The following is a 22,138-nucleotide window of genomic DNA, read 5'->3' as shown; positions in this document are numbered from 1 at the left end:
CACACCTTTATACAAGTTCTAGAGGAATTAGAGCTGAAGAAAAACATTACCTGACTGGAAAATAAAGTGATTTGTGAAATGTGACCCCTAAGCTGTTTATCATGGCCATGTTTTTTTTTTTTTAAATGGAATGGTACAGGTCAAACACATATATCTAGTGCAGCGATAACAATTAAAATGCAGCACAGCGGAACACACACACACACACACACATTGGAACAGATAGAATGAACATAGATTAAAGTGAAAAAGACTTAATATTTAGTTGCAAATCCTTTGCTTTCAATAACTGCATCAAGCCTGTGACCCATTGTCATCACCAAACTTTTGCATTCTTCTTTTGTGATGTTTTTCCAGGCTTTCACCGCAGCCTCTTTCAGTTTTGGGGTGTTACTCCCTTCAGTCTCTTCTTTAGCAGGTAAAATGCACACTCTACAGTATGCACATCTCTAAAACCTTCCACTTCTTGCCCCTGATGAACTCCTTTGTTGTTTTGGCACTATGTTTTGGGTCATCATCTTGCTGCATGATGAAGGATCTCCCAATCAGTTTGGTTGCATCTTTCTGTACATTCTTCTCAGAAAATATTGCTACATAATTATTAGTGGCTAATTATATGAATTAATGAGCAAATCATGTAATTAAGATAAAAAAATATATATTAATTGAGAGTCCAAATTCCTATTCAATGGGTCACACAATGACATTGTTAATACAACTTATCCACTACCTGGTAAGAACATCACAACATGAATTACAATTAAGTAAACATACAATGTTCATTTAAACACTTTTTTTTTGGAGATTTGAAACATTTAATTAAAAAAAAATTATAATTCCCTCAAAAATATTAATTATATTTAAATATTCATCACTGATTTTATTTGCACTCAATCTTGTGCATTCAGCCAATATATTACGCAGCTAAATGCCTCTATCAAAACAGAAAGAATAATGAATAAACTTTTTTTGGGGAAAGCACAACTTTGCTACCTCAACATGCTTCCTCAGATTTGATGGTGAACTTTTGAACCCAGACATTTACCTGATGAAAGTCATAACTGAAGTAGAACTGTGTGCTTGATGCTTGAAAACAATGATCATTGGCTCTCACAACAAGCATGCCCTTTTGAGCTTCCGTTTACCATATTTAATGTGCATACGATAAAAATGTAATGTACTTTTTAAGTTGAAATAAAATTGTAAGGAGTAAAAAGTACTGTTTTTTTCTTCACAAATGTAATCAAGTAAAAGTACAAGTAGTCAGTTTAAATTGTACTTGAATAAAGTAAAAATCCCCCCAAATAACACTTAAGTAAAGTAATCAAGTAAAATTACTCAAAGTATTTTACACCTCTGCTGTGAGTGCTGTTATAGAGACATTTGATATCTGTCAGCTATTAGGGATATTTTATGATTGGTATTCCAACGAAATGATATTGCTACTATGTGTGCAATAAAATTAATATAATTTGTTAAAATATCGTTGTTGTTGTTGTTTTTTTATTTTAGACACAACATCATTTCTGCTGCTGTTCTGGAGTGAAACACACAAGCTTGCGCGTTCGCATTCTCCCACACAGATGGGCTCGGGACCCTTATTAGGTCCACTGACCAACTATCTGTGATGTTTGTAAGCTTGATGCTGGCCCGAGTCCCGGGTATGTGAGCGAATCACTGGACTAGAATTAAGACACTGAATAGAGCAAAGCCTCTCTTCTCTAAACCCGCCTTCCCGGGAGCTCCCATTTCCCCAAGTCCTTCCAAACTCCCACCGCAGCTCTCCGCCGGCTCCAGGTTCACATACATCCGCACTCATTCCCATCATGAATTCCCCGTGGACATGTTTGCTTATGTTCATTCTTCGGCTTTTATTAACGATCGCATTGAAAGTGGATTCAAACTATCACACAGGTCTTGGAGACAGTGATGAAGTTGACTACAAGGACCCATGCAAAGCTGGTAATATGATACACAGTGTTTCTAAACTTTATAAATCAAGAGTTTGTTTAGTTTTGTTGCTGATGTTATTTTGGTTTGTGTAATGTTGCATTGTTTTATTTTAGTTAGCTTTGTTTTGGTTAAAATTCATAATGTTTGCTTTGTTTCGATTAAAGTTGTTTTGTTTTGGTCAAAGTCTGTTATGTTTTGTGTTTTTGTGTTAATTTGTTTTATTTTCAGTTAACATATTATTTTGTTTTGTTTACTTCTACGCTGCTTTGTGTTATTTTGTTGTGTGTTGTTTGTGTTGCTTTGTTTTGTTTAGCTGTGTACTGCATAACAGCATGAGATCTGGGACAAGTGAAAGGGATCCTGGTGGTTCGGCACCTCCCCCTATCCCAACTCAGAAATCAGCATCCTCGGGCAGAGCATGCAGAACCAATATGTTACCTAATTTACATCACAAAATGTGCTTTACAAATGCTTGAAGTTTTAACTACGTCTCACAAAACAAACTTTTCAGAGGGCAAACCTTTGTTACAGCAATGGACAGCCGGCAATGGAATAGACAGCCGATTAAATGTCGTCTGGGCTATAATAACTGAATTTAATAGCTTTCGTACTGTTGTTTCGTAATGTCACCATGGCCAAACAGCTCTCTGCAAATTAAAAAGTTTTAATGCTTTCACAAAAAATAATCATAATTACTAATTTGCTTTATATTTTCTTTATTTCTTAAGTGCAAATTTGTGATTACGGCTTTACTTTAGCACATTGTCCACTTGTTTAGAGGCAACATCATTGAGCAGGTGGCCAAGCATAGGCTATTGTGATTTCCACCTGCTAACATTAACTCATTAACCTATAATATTAAATTGATTTTGAGTGCTCACCTAGAAATATGTATAAAGCTCAGAATGTAATCAGTCAAATCACAGAAGCACAATAAAAAAAAATTAAAAAAAATCAGTCGAGAGGGATTTGAATTTAAATTTAAATAAGTCATGTATTAATCAGTATCTTTCTGGCCCAGCATTTCAGATGATTGTTCATTACTGTCACAGCATGAAGTGGACTTCAGGCTACAGAAACCTGTCAGGAATTTGGTTTGGCCCAAAGACTATTAAACGGAGACAGTTAATTTGTTGCTAACAAAGAGAAGTGTTGAATTGGGAAATTGGAAGAGGAACAACTACTGTGTTGTTGCTGCCATTGCAGTTGATTTGGCGCTATGACTGGATGGCACATAAAGAACAGCAGATTATTAATCTGAACGCCTTTGCCTTTGCCCTTTTGCAGTAGCTTTCAGAAATTAAATTGTTTGGATTGTGAATAAGGTGAGGGTAAAAGGTTAGCTCTACAGTGTGGCCTTAACAGAACTGGACCCTGCCTAGAATACATTAGAAAATGCAATTATACTTTAAATAGCATTTTAAAACCGTTGTTGAAAATAAATGCTTGTTTAACCTTTGCTGTTTATTTAAATATTTGATTTCTGATTGACTGTATTCTTATTAACCTTCTATTATATGGCTGTTAGGAACAGATTGTGGAGAAGCTTGAGATCTTCTGTCAATGTATTGATTGCCATGTCAATTTTGCTGAAGTTTTGATGGCTTTTGTGGATATATACACTGAGTTTTGAGCAGAACAGCAGAGAAGATGCCAATAGTGACACATGGCCATTTATCTGTCAAGCAGTTTAGACTGTAGGTTTAAATTTAACCTTTAATTGGGAACTATACATCACCTCAAAATTGGTTGGCTGTGACTTGTTTCTTTATTTGTGGGTTTATTTCTTTATATGCATGTTCATAGATTTGACAGTTTTGGATGAAAACCTCAAGGGAGGTGAAACATGCTCACATTGTGTGTTGGGTTTGTTTAGCAAATGTTTCAGGCTTAATAAGATGTCCTGCCAGGCTAAAGTGTTCCCTGCTGCCACAGAGTACAATGAATTCTGCTGCTATGTCACAAATCCCAGACATGATGAATGTTCATAGCCGCTAAAGCAAATTTATAACGCCTTTACAGAATATAAAGGATGAAAAAAATTAGTAGAAATGAAAGACCTCATGATTTGAAAACAAGGATTTATTACTTTTAGTTTTTATTAGCTCTCTGAAGCTATCATTTAAAAAAGTTGAAAATAGTATATTTCATGGGAAAACAACAACGTTACAGATGACTCATCGCCATGTTTTGTATAATGTTCTGTGCTTTTTTAAATATATTATTTATTTTCTTAGTCCTTTACTATACCCAGTTTTCTCTTCCTGTCAGTAAGAGGTACATTCAAACAGGAAAGAAAATTAAGTGGGTGCTTTTGACACAGAAATAACGATTTATTAATCTGTTGCAAAATGCTGTCCCTGCTAACATGGTTTTTGTGTTTCACTTATACATATGACCTTTTACATTTGCATTGCACTTATTTTAAATAAATTGTATGAGAACGCTTTAAGCTTTCACTGAGAGACATCTTAGTGTTCTTTAGATTTCTTTTTTTTATGCTTTAACGTTGTCACTTTTCCATCCATATTTAAAGACGTTCATGTTTGCAAGAATGGCTTGTTTACCTAATCATCAGTTATTTTTAGTTGTGAAAGTCATCACTTCTCCCTTCACTCATGGACAATGTTTTAAGATACAGACATTGGTTCGAAGATGCCATGACTTAAAGATTAAAGTTCTAGCTAATATGATGATTGAAGACTAAATAAACAAGACAGTTAGCCCAGAAGTTGTAGGTTTTATCACAAAGCGGAATTTTCAAGACACGGTAGAGTCGCTTGAACAAATATGCTGTATTATAGTGCCCTTGAGAAAATTGCTCTTTTGGTCAGTGCATGTCACTTATTGCTCTCTAAATTCCTGGGAAACGGAAATTGTTTGCTGAAAGACAATAGTTAATAGGTTATTAAGAACAGCTAATAAGTTATTAGATAAAGCAGCACACATAATAATCCTTGTGCATTTAGAGTTGTAAAGCGCCAAGATAAATAAGGTGGACAGGAGAAAGTCACTTTTTCTGGCATACAGACTTCAGAGAGCTACTGTGACTTTAACCTTACGACCCCAGATTTATTTTCTGGGGACCTGTGCACAGCAATATTAAGCTGGGCTGAATGCTTCTTATTATGGTATGGTGTTTCCCTCATCAGTTGCAGAAGGTTGCATGATGCTTGAGAAGTTCATCTGGTGATGTGTTCTCACTCTCTGTTTTAGCTGCTTTTCTGGGCGACATAGCCTTAGATGAGGAGGACTTGCGCTTCCTTAAAGCCAACTATATGGACGCCAAGAAGAATGACTCTTCTAACTTCTCTATGCCTGATTCAGGTGAGAATGGTTGCAAAGCACACACTGCTGCTACCATGCAATCATATTCAGTGCTGCGTGGTAACTGATTACATGTAATCTGTATTGTGTAATTATATCATTTTAAATTAATACTTAATAGCATATAAGCATGTTCACGCTTCTCAGATGCAATTCAGGTAGACAAATAAAGTGTTTTATTTTGAATGGTTTTTTATTTTTAAATAATTGATCTTAATTTGACGTTATTATTCATTTAGTTATTAGCTTTTTATCGATTCACAAACTCTCTGCAGGTCCTTCACAAACCCCAGTAATGTCATGTTTAATACACTTCATGTTGTTTAAAACAAAGAATGGAATAGATTTTCTTTCTCTTTTCATTTTTTGATCAATATGGTACAAAATAATCCTGTTCTATGTGATGAGTTACTTGAAAAGCAATCCAAAAATAATCAGGTTATATTATAGAATACATTACGTAATTTACATCATGTAATTTGTAGACAAGTATATTTTGTCTGAAGTATTGACTTTGCCCTAGCAAACAGATCCTCAGGTAATGGCAATGCAAAGGACGACCCAGTTTTGGCAGGTCAAAGCCTTCTACGCAGACGGAGAGCAGCCACAGCCAGACCTGAGAGAGTTTGGCCAGATGGCATAATGCCCTATGTTATTAGTAGCAACTTCAGCGGTAAGTCTGCATATAACGTTTTATTTTATTTTATTTATTGTTTTTAAATTTTTAGGTTTTTTTTGCATGCTCTCCTAATATTCCAATTTTTCCAACTGCACACAAAACCTTAATTGTGTCTGAAACTATTTTTTCAAATTGTTTTCTTAAAATATTAATATCCTTTGGAATTTTTCAATAGACAGCTGGTGCTCCAACTCAAATTGTTATCTAGATGACCTGATATAAACTAAACCCTGTAGGTAGCCAGCGAGCCATTTTCAAGCAGGCCATGCGTCACTGGGAGAAACACACTTGTGTGACATTCATTGAAAGAAGCGCAGAAGAGAGCTACATCGTCTTTACTATCCGGCCATGTGGGTAAGTTCATGTCCTGCCTGTCTCTGGGGAGAGACATCTGTTGCTCACCAATAATGTCCCTCCACACATATTGATTATTCCAGCTTCTCCCTCAGTCCGTGATGCACAGAAACGTACCTCCCTGCCAACATTCAAAAGCTCCAATCTTTTCAGCAGTTTTCTTTATTCGGCTTTCTATAGGCATGGACTGCACAAACAAGTTTTCCTCTAGAGCAAATCTGGCTCCCTGTAGAGAGTGCTACGGGTGGTTTGTGTCTTTTTCTGGGTGATGCTCTTTTTTTCTGATGGTGCTCTTTCTGATTTTATTGCACCTTTTATTAAGTCACTGTGAATTGCCATTTACAACACATTTATTCAACGAGACTTGAATTGACTAGACACTTATGCATCCAGAACTAATGTGAATTTGTGAAATCAGTGTTTAGGTTTAGGCTATTGGTTGGCACTATTCAGTTGTACAGTAATTTTGTGAAACATTATTGTAAAAAAAAAAAAAAAAAAAATTCAACTTGAATTTATTTTATTAAAGCTGAATTTTCAGCACCATTACTCCAGTCTTCAGTGTCCCATGATACTTTTAATATGCTGATTTGCTGCTCATTAAACATTTTTAATATTATCAATGCGGAAAAACAGTTGTGCTGCTGTGATTCATTTTTTCAGGATTCTTAGATGGAAAAGAGGCTTTAAAACATCATTTATTAGAAATAGTAATCTTCTGTATCTTTGTCAATCTTTCGTATTATAAATATCTTTCCTGTTAATCTTGATCAATTGAATGAATCTTTCAGTCATTTGAGCACCTAACAACCACTAAGAACATCTTAGCAACCACATAGCAACAACCTGGCAACCATCCACAGCTCATTTTGCATGTAAGCACCATTCCAACTTGGCTTTCTTGTAGTTTTCTAGTATAATATTTAATGGAATTTAACAGTTTCCCACCTAGTTTGAATGATTGACTGTGAGTGTATGTGTGGCTGTTTGTAAAAAGATGGGCCTTGCTGAAGCCATGTCACTACACTACAGTTCCCAAAACAGCAGTCCATGTGCCGTCTGTGACAAAAACATCCACGCTTGGATTCAGTCAGCACAAAGCCGTATTTTCTCAGTAGAGACAGATCCTGACCTCAAGGTCTGAATGACTATATGTTTGCTGCATTCAGCTCATGGTGTGTCTCCTTTGAATTGAGCTAAACTTTGCTGAACCTTGATAAATCAAAAGGCTGAATGATGAAGTATGAACTTGATGGTTGTCATGCTTCCCCAGACGTATAGAATGTTTTCTACTCTAAGTGTATTTTCTACATTTCTACATGACATGCATTTTCTAATTGTCTTATGCTCACCAAGGACGTATTTATGGAAGCCCATTTCCGGCATGTAAGAAATAAAAAATAATGCATTAAACACAAAATTATGACATACTTAAGTCATAATTACGAGATAAAAAAAAATCTAAATTATGACTTCCTAAATTGAAATTATGATTTAAAAAGTCAAAATTATGAATTACAAGTCAAAATTGACAATTATATTTAATTTTTATATGCACATTGGTCACAGGATAGTGGTCTAATGATAAACGCGACATTCTAAAACTAATTAACTTGGCTTAAAACAATTTGGAAGACCAAGTTCAATACACACATTATTAATTAAGCATTTTTATAATTTACAGACAAGCAGAATATACCCCAGAATATGAACGCAACGATTTGAGCAGCATTTTCTCAACGTAATATATATATATATATATATTAATAAAATGTATACCAGATTTGGTCTTTTTCATTCATTTCACTGTCTTCTTCCATTAAGCCACGCTCTACCCCAAGAAAACGCTTAACATGCAACATCATGTTCTGGGGTATATTCTGCTTGTCTGTAAATGTTATATGCTTTTATTGTTAAAGTCATCAAGTCAATTTCGATTTGTAATGTCATAATTTCAACTTTTTATCTCATGAATCTCTTTAGTCATAATTTCGACTTTTTTTTATCATAATTTAGACTTTTTATCTCATAATTATGACTTTTAAAGTCATAATTTTAATTTAGGAAGTCATATTTTATTTCGACTTTTTGGCCAGGATTAGGCGTAGTTCAATTAGGACATTTAAGTAATTTTTATAAACATGCTAAGAAAACACATTACTGGGTGCATGTTGAGACAAAACAAAGGCACTGATATATTTTAAGATCAGTCAGTGCAAGTTTATTTCTGTTGAAACAGCTCAGACTTACATTTTAGGACTAGGCTTAAGTCTTGTCTGTGAAACCAGGGGTAAATCTCATTAATGACTTAAGTCATAATTTCAATTTTTAACTCCTAATTTGGACTTTTTAAGTCATAATTTCAATTTAGGAAGTCATATTTTCAACTTTTAAAGTCATGATTTTGACTTTATCTCGTAATTATGACTTAAGTATGACTTAAGTATAAAACTTTTTTTTACGTGGTGGAAATGAGCTTACATATATATTTGATCAAAAATACAGTAAAAATAATACTGTGAAAAATTATTACAATATTTTGAAACAGTAAATGTCTTTACTGTAATTTTTTTTATCAGTTTAATGTGTTTTTGCTCAACAAGAGTATCATTTTAAAAAAATGAAAAGGACAATCTTATTGACCTCAAACCATGATGATATTTAACTAACGAAGTTTAATGTTGTTTCTGCAACAGTGAAGAATGTAACTATACAAATACAAACTAAACATTAATTTCATAATTTGTTTACAAAATGTATCTGTAAAATAGGTCCAAAAGTGTTTTCTAACTCCTGGTTGGCTTTGTTTAAAAAAAAAAGGTGCTGCTCATTTGTGGGACGGAGAGGTGGAGGTCCCCAGGCTATATCTATCGGGAAGAACTGTGACAAGTTTGGCATCGTGGTGCATGAACTCGGGCATGTCATTGGATTCTGGCACGAGCACACACGACCCGACCGGGACGAGCATGTTGATATATTTAGAGAAAACATCCAGCCAGGTACAGTAACTAAACCTCTACTACACACAACTGTAGAATGACTTTTAATGCTCCTGTATATGCCTATAGTTGCCAGAATTATGACGTTTATGCATTGTATTATATCTCAAACCTAGGATAATTCATAATTGCGTGAGATTCAGTGTGATGAAGTGTGATGAAGCCTATGTTGCACTTTACAGGTCAGGAGTATAATTTCATTAAGATGGAGCCAGATGATGTGGATTCGCTTGGAGAAGTTTACGACTTTGAAAGCATCATGCATTACGCCAGAAACACCTTTTCCAGGTTTGGATTCATAGGACTTTAATGTAACTTGTACACAACTAGATACTGTTATTTTAGAGATAATTGGATAATAGATAGCATACACTGAAAAATATTTGGTGTAGAAACTATTTTCACTCAGAAATTGCTAGTATATGTATCTCAAATAATTATAAAGAAATAAAAACACTATATAACTTCAATTTTTTACATTGTGTAAATGCTAAATACCACTTCAATCTGAATTTGCAGCCTTCCGTTGACACTTTAATTATACTCTGTATGTTGACTGAAAAATCAACCATTATTTATTCTCTGATGTATTAAACAAAAATAAAAATGCAAATATTAATTTGTACACTAATTATAAAAGACAGGCACATTATTGCATGGGTTATTGTCTTGTTTTTACGACAAGCGTTGAGCTGATGGGACAGAGCAGGACTTGAGGACTTGGCGCTCTCACAGACTGCTGACTAACCTGTTGTTAGTGGCTTGAGGATGGAGATCCAGCCAGCTGCTTTGAGGGGGCCCGTTCTTTAGGACAAGCAGGAAGGAATTCAGACAGGGAGCCAAGGCTGAAGTGCAGATAGACTTTTAGGTAGAGTGTCCTTTGGTCAGTTCTTTTTAGTCTCAAAAAACTGCTCTGAATTGACCGTGTTGAAAACTCGCAAACATTTTGGAAACACTGAGGATAATGCTGATGTAGTCTACACCAGAAAGAATTCAGGATGTTGTGGTCAGCTTCTGGAAAAAGTCACATTTGAGGTGGTACCCTTTCAAAAGGTTACTTTTGAAGTACTAATATGAACCTTTAAGGTACCATTTAGGGGTATATAAGGTACAAAGATGTACCTTTTGTACTTTTGTACCTTAGGGTAGCGCAACAGAGACTACCCTTTTTTCTGAGTGTGTGGAAATTGTTTTGTTCAAAATGCTTGTGGTTAAGGTCTTCTGTATCTTCTAACAGCGGTAGTCAGAGTCTGAGAAAAACTTCACATCAATTAGTAGTGCAGTGGTTTGTGGGAAGCTGGCATGGTTTCTCTGTGATTGTTATTTTTAGTGTTTTGCAAAGTGGCCCCTCTCCTTCTGGCTTCTAAACCAGGAATATTCACATTGTGCGGTTTTACCTCCAGAATTTTGCAGTTGGGGGATCCTGGAATTAGGCCAAAACAAATAAAGCTCTTCCAGGCCTTTTGTCCTGGACAATTGCAGGGCTGGAGTGCCGTTGTTCTCTGGCATGCAGGGTGGGCTCCAGGGAGTCGCAGTCCAGCGAGGCAATGCTTTAAACTCCGCTCTGACAGCTCTGCGTCCACATGCTGGCCATTCAGGGTGCTGTCGTCATGGGAACTGGACGAGAGAAAAGAGCAATCATTCTGTCCTCAGAACAGCAGAGAGAAAGACTATATATGTAGTGGACAAGTGCCAGTCAAATGTGATTCATATTTGAGTGGTGCAAGCTGGATCTCTGATGTCATTATCATGTACAGTGGCTCCAAAATGTGTTTGGACACATATCATGTTAACTAAAACTAAAACCATAAATCATTTTTGAAACTTCAATCAAAATAAACATTTACTAATAAAATATTTCTAAAAATAATATTTCAGCTAGTTGTCAACTAAAACTAGTTTAACTACATAAAACAAAAAAAATACAATGAATAAAAACTGTATTAGACTAACTGTAAAAACAAATAAAATGACTACCAACAAAATTATTAAAACTAAAATTAAAATGAAAACAGAAAATGCAAAAAATCTCATTCATAATATAAACTAATAGGATATACATTTTTACTAAAATAAGACTATACTCAAGGTGTCACAAGAATAAATTACTTTTTAAAATATTAAACTAGTAAACATTATTATTGCAATAATATTTCACAATAATACCGTATAGTTCTACTATTCTTTACTATGTTTTATCTTACCATTATCTTATCTTACTTTTTATCAAAAACATAAAAAACATCTTTTGCCTTTCAAAAACATAAAATACCTACATAATAATATTGATTTGTGATGTAATAATCATGAACAGTGGCCCCAAAGTATATTTGGACACCTGAAACACTTTAAAATTCAAAATATATGAACGTCACAGCATTAAATAAATAAAAAATTTAAAACTAAACATTTGAATGAAATATGGCACAAACACTTTTAAAGCAAGATATTTCACATGAAGAAGTTTTAATTGATAAGTTAATACATGTAAAATAATGTCAAATTCACAATTTGTAATATAGTGTTAAAAGCCATTGCAAAGTGTCTCCGAATTTTTTTATTAGTTTCAATAAAAGCTTGTGCGGCATTTGTTTGAATGCAGTGCCATTCAGACAGTTGTGGATTGAATCAAGGAATTGACAATCCATTAGCCAAGAGTCCCTTGTCAGTTTCATAACATGTTCATTGAGTCTGTACACTTTCAGTGTATATGACATGATTCATTTTTCAGGTGCATTCTCCTTATATATGTATCTACATTATATCTTAGATCCTCTAAAAGGCTTCTGAGCATTCACTCAAATAATTGGGGGGCTGTTGCTTTTGTGAAAAATAGGGGCAGCTATTTTGATACCATGCTGCCAAAGTATGAAGTTGATGGAGTCCGACCTCCCATCGGGCAGCGGACGAGACTGAGCAAAGGGGACATCGCTCAAGCTAGGAAACTATACAAGTGTCCAAGTAAGTGGTCCTTACGTCAGGCATCTTTATACTGTAGCAGCCAATCTTGCATCACTGCACGACCGTTAGAAGAAGCAGCCAGCTTTTTAGATTTCCTTCTGCTCTTGCTTCCAAAGTTTGGAGTGTTTTTGATGCATTTGCGACATCAGTTTAATTACCCTAAAGTGGGAGAATGAAACAGCTGTATTATTATCATCCCTTGTAATAGAACATTTGTTTTTCGAGTCATCTCCTTTAATCTCAGCTGGAATGATGGTGATTTCCCACTTCAAAATAAAAGTGTGATCCCTAAAACTGACCTTAGCATCTGGAAAACACCTACTGTTTTCCAATAAGAGGATCGGGTTTCCAGGTCAAGCATCTGTGAGTTTGTCTCGATGTGGCTTCGACTCTGGTTTGTGCACAGGATGTGGCGAGAGCCTTCAGGATAGCACTGGAAACTTCTCCTCCCCTGGGTTCCCTAATGGATATGCTGCATATCTTCACTGTATATGGAGGATATCGGTCACGCCTGGGGAGAAGGTAGAAGAACTTGACACAGATTCATATACATGAGCTGATATACATGTGCTGGATGTTACATCACACCAGTCAGTAATATTGTATTATTTATTTTTGATTTTGTGAGATAACGAAGACTGGAGTAATGATGCTGAAAATTCAGCTTTGCATCGCAGGACTAACTTACAATTAACATTTGTAAATATTTTAAAATAGAAAAATGTATTTAAATAATATTTCACTGTATTTCTGTTTTTACTATATTTTTGATGAAATAAATGCAACCTTGGTGAGCATGAGAGACTTCATTAAAAATGATTAAGAACGGTAGTGTAGGTAACCTTTTTTTGATTGTTCCGTCTGTGTTTCATTCTCTTTGTTAGATCATTCTTAATTTTACTTCAATGGATCTGTACAGAAGTCACTTGTGCTGGTACGACCATGTGGAGATCCGTGATGGATACTGGAGAAATGCTCCTTTGAAAGGTTCTCGTATTTATTAATTAAGATCATTAATGCATTTTTGTTTTATTTAAATGCCTTTTAATTATTTTTTGTTTTGATAAATTCTCGTTTTTTTAATTACTGAAATTACTGACAAAAAAAGAATATGCAAATGTGTAACAATAGATTCCAACAACCCTGTCTGTGACAATCTGAAAGAAATCCCCATCTTTGATCAGTTTGTTGCTGTCACGGTGCACACACGAGGGAGGAACCAGGAACACGCAGACGAGGGTATAAACTCAAATAATAGTCTTTACTGAAGATCAGGACAGGGCAGGACAAGGCAAGGCAGACAAGGACATCACACACCGGGGTTAACGAGTCGACCAGACAAATTGTAACTCAACAGACAGGACTAATATACACAGGTAAATCATAGCTAATGAGACAAACAAGGCTGGACAAGAATTAAACTAATGATATGACAGGAAACAAACCAAATATGGACACAAGGGGCAGGAACACATGACACACACACGACAGTTCCCTGACAGTTGCATTTGCTTCAGGCCGTTTTTGTGGAGACCAGCTACCCGAGGCCATCGTGTCCACTGACAGTCGACTGTGGATTGAATTCAGCAGCAGCAGTAATTGGGTGGGGAAAGGCTTCTCTGCTGTCTATGAAGGTATAAATCCACTTATCACCAGCTGAGAGCCTCATCTATTCCCCTGAACTGATGTAGAGTTAATGTGTGATGTCCTGTCCATGGACTCAGCTATTTGCGGAGGTGAAGTGAGACGAGACAGTGGGCAGATCGAGTCACCCAATTACCCTGATGATTATCGGCCTAATAAAGTGTGCACGTGGAAGATCATCGTACCCCAGGGGTTTCATGTGGGCCTCGTCTTCCAGTCGTTTGAGGTAGGGTGCACGAGTCTTTATTTGTTATTGTCATGTGATGTTCTATAACTAACCTCAGACAGCAGTATATATACAGTACAATGCTCTCATTTGTACAACATGTTTGTCCCCATAACTGCTGTTGATATAATTGATAGAATACTGAACTTTTTAATTAATGAAGCAAAATATAATGAAAAAAAATCTACCAATTTGCATGACCTTGTTTACCACCATTTCACATAAATGGGTTGAATAGAATTTAAATTATATTATATTCTGCATCATTCCGCATCATTACTCCAGTCACATGATCCTTCAGAAATCATTCTAATTTTCTGATTTGCTGTCAAAAACATATTTATTATTATTATTATCATTATGTTGAAAACAGCTGAGTAGAATCTTTTTCAGGTTTCAGTTCAGAAGAACAGCATTTATCTGAAATAGTGTCATTATAAATGTCTTTATCAATGTCTTTATTAACGTTTGATCAATTTAATGCATCCTTGCTAAATAAATGTATTAATTTCTATAATTTCATAATTTAATAATAAATAGATTATAATTTAAATATACTGACTCCAAGCTTTTGAATGGTATAGTGTATAATGATACAAAAGCTTTTTATTCCAGATAAATGCTGACATTTGAATTTTCTATTTATCAAAGAATCCTGAAAAAACATACTCAACTGTTTTAAATATTGATAATAAAATTATTATTATTATTAATAATAATAATAAATGTTTCTTGAACAACAAATCAGCTAATATGCTGATTTGTTGTTCAAGAAACATTTATTATTATTATTATTATTATTATATTATTATTAGACAATGAAGACTGGAGTAATGATGCTGAAAATTCAGCTTTGATCACAGGAATAAATTACATTTTTAAAACATATTCAAATAGAAAGTGGTTATTTTAAATAGTAAAAATATTTCACAATATTACTGCTTTTGCTGTATTTTGGATCAAATAAATGCAAGCTTGATGAGCAAAAGAGAATTATTTAAAAAAACATTAAAACAACTTTTGACTGGTTGTGTATATCGCTACATTGTGCTACATTGGACAAATGTTATCCCCCCCCCCCCCCCCCCCCCTCATAAATCTATCCAAAAGTATATCAAATTAAAATTTGAAATGATTAATATAAAAGCAATTTCTGCTACATTTTTTAGCCTTTTTTGTCACTTTTCCCAAAAAAGAAGTATACAGTGGAGATCAAAATTAGAGAACAACCTGCAATTTACTAAAAAAGAAAAGTGGATCCTATTGCAAAATACAAAAAAATGTCACATCTAGGCACTCGTATAGTTAGCAAAGTAAAAAGCCTTTATTGTAAGACAGGGCTATATATTAAAAAGACACCTATGCGTGTCTTTCAGCCTAAGCAGGCTGGCGAGTACACCCTGACGAAGGCGTGCTTTGGCTGATACACAGGTGTCTTTTTAATATGTAGCCCTGTCTTACAATAAAGGCTTTTTACTTTGCTAACTATGCGAGTGCCTAGATGTGGGGTTTTTTTTTGTGGTATTTTGCAATAGGATCCACTTTTCCTTTTTGACATATTGTTCCCTCTCTGGAGCACCCATAGTTTTTTTCTGCAAGTACCTAATGCACCCCTGGTCAAGATTTGTTCTTTGACTACAATTTACTAAATTTTAAGGTCACTGCTTTGAAGTTATCCTAACTGGAGTAGAATGGCAATCATATTTCACATTTGAATAATATTTCATAAATTCATTGTATTCTGAAGCACAGTATAAAAACAACTCTGATCAAAATTAGTGTGCACTTATGATACTTCCAAGTTATTGGTGTTAATCTGGCACCTGGTGCTAATTTCCTTAATTTTATAACAAACCCTATTTAACTGGCAGCAATTTTCACCGAGATTGTAAGATGGTGGGCTGCTCTAAGGTTACTGAAACCCTGCGACAGGAGGTTGTCCACATAAAGGGATGACCCTTTCAGCCACTGCATGAGAAGTGTCTCTTTCCGAATCTGTGATTTCTTGAATATTGCGGGTTTACAATGACACTAATTGAAGTCCCCCAAAAAGGCTGGTCGTCCATGCAAGACGAATGCACGAGAAGACAGTATAACGCGGAGACTCTCAATGGGGAAGCGGTTCAGCACTGAACAGGGTAAGGATCTGTCTCAGCACATTTAAGAGAAGTTGGACTGAAAGAACACTCTGCAGTGACCAAGCCTAAAAGGCTAAACCAAAAGGCTAGACTCACCTTTGCTGACGAGCATGTTATTTAGAGAGAGGAGAACCTGTCCAAAGGTCACTTTAGTGATGAGAGCAAGTTTAATTTATTTGGGTCTGATGGGAAACATTTTATTCAGTGTTAAACTGGGGAAAGACTGAAGCCGGGAGTGCGTAAAGAAGTCAGTGAAATGTGGAGGAAGTGTCATGGTTTGGGGGATGTTTTCTTCAGTAGAAGTTCGGTCTCTTATACAGACACATGGCAGAGTGAATACAAATGTTTATCAGAACCTCCTTCAGCAACATGCGGTACCTTCCCTACAAGCATCAGCCTGCAATTTTCATGCAAGACAATGCAAAACGGGTAAAGCAGTTCCTTGAAGCTAAGGACACTGAAATAATGAAATTGATGGCCCAGAGACCTGATCTAAACTCGTATTGAAAATCTCTGGAAAGCCCTTGTTGACAAAGTTATGGCTAAAAAACTCACTACAGTTTCTATGGAAGAGACTGGAAGAAGACTGGACCAAGATCCCAGATGTGCTGAAGCCATTCAAAGCAAGGCCTTCTACAATTCCTACTAATTTTTGACAGCTGTAAACCTCCAAAATGTTATTCTTTCGGGCCACAGTGGTTACTATTCTCGAATTTTGATCACTGTGTTTTCCACAAAATAAAGGTTTTTGTTGAAATGCCTTGGTTATTTTGTCAAACATGCTAGTAGAACAGTGGTATTCCTACAGCTAATATTCCTTCAAATTTTGAGCGATGAAGATTTACAACATTTCGGAGAAAATCAAGTATTGTTCTCTAATTTTGATCTCCACTGTACATACTTTTAAAAAGAGTACTTGGAAATTATATACTTTAAAAGAATATACTTAAGTGCAAACAATGTAGTTTTTGGACACCTAATTGCATGTTAATTGCAATTAATCCAAATGTATTATAATTTAGCTTGATATTAAATGAAATTAGCTCAACTTTCGAATGCTTTTTAAGTACGTTTTTTTGTAGCATTTAAGAAATTATTAACAGAAATTGAGGTAGGAATGTCACTTTCTAACCATATTTCAAAAATAATAGAACTATGAAAATAAATATAAAGATGTACATATATTTAATTTTAGAATTATATTGTTTTTGAAATATGGTTAAAGTGTACTTCCTACCTCAATTTATGTTATGTTTTTAAAAATATTTAAATTACTAAATTGTAATAATGAAGTTGAAATTTAATGTATATGATATTTTAACTTAAAATTTAATATCAAATATCACAGTAGTTAAACTAATAATCAAGTACTTTAGTATGTTTGTCAAAAAATCTAAATAAATGTACTTTACGCATGACTAAAAGATTATGAAAACAATGATTTAAAATGTACTTTTAATATGACATTATTTCAAAAGTGAGTTATGAAATACAGCAATCCAAGTGTACTCCCTTTAAGTACACTTTAATTTCATTAATATTATCTGCAAGTAAAAAATATATACTTTTAAGGTTTAAAGCACTCTACAAACACTTTCAGTACAATTGAGCACACTTTTTATTTTTTTATTTTTTTATGAGTGTTATTATAGAGGCATGTGAGAGAGCATTTTATGATGGGAAGAGAAAGGGAGAACTGAATTTGGAAATGTCATGAAATGTTAGTCATTGCAGAGCAGAACACATAAATCGGTGAAATGCCTGCGATTGTTTGTGGCGTCAGCTTTACATCACTAGTGCGAATTAGCTGTACTGACAGTGAAGCATTTTTATGTTGTTTCTTATTGATTTTTTGGACAGAGAGGTGCCACAAGTAACATTTCTAGTATGACCCTTTTCTCTGCTTTCACACTCAGATTGAGAAACATGACAACTGTGCGTATGACTACCTGGAACTGCGAGATGGCGATTCCGAGAACAGCCCTCTACTGGGCTGCTTCTGCGGCTACGAAAAGCCAGGCGATATCAAGAGCAGCTCCAACCAGCTGTGGATGAAGTTTGTATCTGACGGTTCTGTGAACAAAGCTGGGTTTGCAGCTAATTTCTTTAAAGGTGACATTCCTGAATATATATTGACTGTTTTGCCTCCTTTGTGACCTTCTGACCTTGAGTTTTGTTTGTAATGCAGAGATTGACGAATGCTCTAGGCCTGATAACGGTCACTGTGAACAGCGTTGTGTCAACACCCTGGGCAGCTACCACTGCGCCTGTGACCCTGGATACGAGCTTGCTGTGGACCGCCGCAGCTGCGCAGGTGATACCAAAACCTGTTAAAGTAAACTAATGCACTAAAAACCACATAGAAAACCCTAGTTCTGTTAGGACCACTATCAAAATGATTGAGAGTGTTTGAACTCTAGACGGTCAGTAAAAATGTTCTTTGATAATGTAAATAGGGGTTGAGAAAACTCAAAAATCTGCTGAAGCTGGTTGCCTTAAAAATTTGAAGTTGGCTCAACTTTTTTTTTTTTTACGGCGAAGTAAAAAATAATTTTTAAGGTTTTCAGTGAAGTATTACAAGCATTGGGATGTAGTTATGACACACAACTGTTGTGTTTTATTCCATGTGATGCATAAACCTCATCCAAAATGGAATTTTGATCAATCTCTGTTTCTTTTTTTCTGGTGCATGTGTGATAATCATAGGAGGACTAATAATTCTGCAAACAGTGCTTCAGTATCTCACAAGAAAACCAACACACAGCAATTAGAGAAAGAGCTCTCTCAGTTCTCTAATGAGATCTAATGAGGGTTTTCTTGGCAAAGATAAGAACAAAGACACTTTACTTATTTTATAAATATAGATTTCTAAAAGGCATCTTGGTTTGACGCTGCTTATGCATTCATTAAACCAAGCAAGCTTTCAGCTCTTTCTTTATGTTGAAGAATGGGCTCTTTGCATACTAAAGCCATGAAATGTTTAAGAATTGGCTCATTGATGCTTGTATTCAGATTTCTTTAGGTCTTTAACCAACTTTGATGTTTCTGACAGTGGTAAGGATTAACAATCGAGTTGCTGAAAACTGGAAGATTTCTGTTATATGTCTCTGTTTGCTTGTTGGCTTGGCAGTCAAGTCAGCATAATAATGGTTCCTCCGTCTGATCCCAGCAGCTGCCTGTGGTGGATTCATCTCCAAACTCAATGGCTCCTTCACTAGTCCAGGATGGCCGCAGGAATACCCACCCAACAAGAACTGTGTGTGGCAGCTCATTGCCCCGGTGCAGTACCGAATCACTCTGCTTTTTGATGCTTTTGCGATCGAAGGGAACGATGTAAGTTGAATATGCTGGAGACTGTGTGACTTGTAACAAGGTTGCCAAGACCAAATAATCTTTTGACCACAATGACAATGCAATGTGCTCATCTGTTTGCAGGTTTGTAAATATGATTACGTTGAGGTACACAGCGGCCTGTCCACAGATGCAAAGCTTCATGGGAAATTCTGTGGCACAGAGAAACCAGAGGCGATCACGTCTCAACTCAACAGTATGCGTGTTGAGTTCAAATCAGACAACACCGTGTCCAAGAGAGGCTTCAAAGCTCAGTTCTTTTCTGGTGAGAATGACCTGGAATTGTCCTTTGCAACTTGCCGAGCTAAAGAACAATATTCATGTTTCAGATAGCCTTGACTTTTTTTCTGACAGAATCCTGCATTCAATACAAGTAAGTTCAGAAAGTAATGTCATTCTGTCCTTCAGCTTGTAACTGTGACCAAAAATCACATTTACAGAAATTCACATACAATGGAAGTCTGTGGGGACGTGCAGACCTGTCAAGGTTTCTTTAATAGCATGCATGAATGTTGTAGACTTCTGTTTGACTGATACCCTGCATATATATGAAGTTGGGCGTATTGTGTCAATCAGCAGACTATATAATAATAATGCACTTCCTCTTTTTCTCTTGCAGACATGGATGAGTGTTCTAGGGAGAATGGAGGTTGCCAGCATGAGTGTGTGAACACGTTTGGGAGCTACAGCTGTCAGTGTCGCAGCGGCTTTGTGTTGCACAGCAATAGACATGACTGCAAAGAAGGTTTGGCTTCACATTACATTACCAATCATTCCTGTATTGGAAAATATTTGTCATGTGTGAAATAAACTGATTAGAAAGGTAAGAAAACAATTGATGTTTTGTGAAGGCATTCATTTGCATTTTAACACAAAATGTCAAAATTAAATACTTCAGAGTATTCTTGTATTCATTTTGAAGTCACATAGATACTGATACAGAGGTGAAAGTTGTTTTTTTTTTTTTTGCAAAGTGCAGTTTTGTTATTGCTCAAAGGCTGCCCTTAGTGCACAAAAACACTTCTTTTTTCTTTTTGTAAACTCTTTAAACCTGAATTTGAAAGGAATATTTTTTTCCCCAAAGTAAGTAAATGCTGCCGTTTGCTCACCCTCATGCTGTTCCAAACCCATACAAATTTTGGTTACTCTTCAAAACACAAATTAAGATATGTTGAATGAAATCTGAGAGGTGTCTGTCCCTCTGTTGACCCTCTATTTTCCAGGAAAAGAAAAGGCTAAAAGACACAAATAGGTCATAAAGGCATTGTAAAATGAATCCATATGAATCTCATTAAATATTTTAGACATTTTATGTGTATTTCATTTCGATTTATTTATTTTATTTATTTAGATTTAGAATTATGAAAATAAGACATAGCTTATAGAAAATATATTTTTAATATGTCTTAGTCTTTACACTAAGCCTAATTCTGGATTGCCAACAATCATTTATATCTTGGATTTGTGCTTTTAGTGGGCTGTGATCAGGCCATTACCAGTGTTTCCGGTATGATCACAAGTCCAAACTGGCCAGATAAATACCCCAGCAAGAAGGCCTGCACATGGACCCTATCCACCACCCCAGGCCACCGCATTAAACTGGTAATTGCATCATTTAGCCAGACAAAATGAGTGGTTAAAGACACTGCTAATCAAAGGAATGGTTAAAACCATTCCACCAGCTCAAATTGTATTCTCTCTATTCACAGGTTTTTGAGGAGATTGACATGGAGGCTCATGAAGAGTGTGCTTATGACCACTTGGAGATATATGATGGCCCAAATGGCAGAGCAACCAGTTTTGGTTGCTTCTGTGGGAGTAAAAAGCCATCGCCTGTCATTTCCAGTGGCAATAGCATGTTCCTGAGGTTCTTCTCGGATAACTCGGTACAGAAGAGGGGTTTTAAGGCCTCTCATTCAGCAGGTATTTTTTTGTGTGGTCCTGAGGTTCTCCATAGTGAATGTTTGATTTCAGTTAACGATAATCGCTCTTGTTCTCAGAGTGTGGCGGTAGTCTGAAGGCAGAGATAAAGACCAAGGATCTGTATTCCCACGCACAGTTTGGTGACAACAACTATCCCGGAGCTTCAGACTGCCAGTGGGTGATCTCAGCGGAGAAGGGCTACGGGGTGGAGCTCATCTTCCACACCTTTGAGACTGAGGAGGAAGCTGACTGCAGCTATGACTACGTGGAGCTGTTTGATGGCGCTGATATCAAAGCGCCCAGGCTGGGACGTTACTGTGGATCTGGGGTAAAGCAAGAATTTAAGATTTTTGTTAAATATAAATCATTATGCTTAAAATGTCTATATATTTTACAGTACAACAATTTATGTCTCAATAATTTTATCATTTATAGCCGCCAGAGGAGATCTACTCGGCTGGTGATGCCATTGTCATCAAATTTCACTCAGATGACACCATCAACAAGAAAGGTTTCCATGTTCGGTACACAAGCACCAAGTTCCAGGACACCTTGCATACTAGTAAATGAGTTCTTCATGACA

General features: G+C 35.8%; 1 protein-coding gene across 1 annotated transcript; it reads left to right on the top strand.

Moving 5' to 3' along the window:
- Positions 1 to 1,826: 1,826 nt before the first annotated feature.
- Positions 1,827 to 22,125, top strand: LOC306863812 (bone morphogenetic protein 1-like; the record flags this gene model as incomplete). The annotated part of the gene is made up of 20 exons (XM_079407360.1): positions 1,827 to 1,962; positions 5,170 to 5,280; positions 5,804 to 5,953; positions 6,196 to 6,313; positions 9,134 to 9,312; positions 9,495 to 9,600; positions 12,149 to 12,273; positions 12,680 to 12,795; positions 13,158 to 13,260; positions 13,791 to 13,907; positions 13,998 to 14,143; positions 18,198 to 18,393; positions 18,470 to 18,595; positions 19,454 to 19,614; positions 19,717 to 19,897; positions 20,252 to 20,377; positions 21,107 to 21,234; positions 21,342 to 21,555; positions 21,633 to 21,883; positions 21,991 to 22,125. 20 exons carry the CDS (start codon positions 1,827 to 1,829, stop codon positions 22,123 to 22,125), a joined length of 2,925 nt encoding a protein of 974 aa, XP_079263486.1.
- Between the last annotated feature and the right edge of the window lie 13 nt (positions 22,126 to 22,138).

Source organism: Barbus barbus (assembly GCF_936440315.1).
Source record: "Barbus barbus genome assembly, chromosome: 45".
Classification (NCBI taxonomy): domain Eukaryota; kingdom Metazoa; phylum Chordata; class Actinopteri; order Cypriniformes; family Cyprinidae; genus Barbus; species Barbus barbus.
The sequence above is the reverse complement of the archived record's forward strand: the minus strand, read 5'-3'. Positions and strand labels throughout refer to the sequence as shown.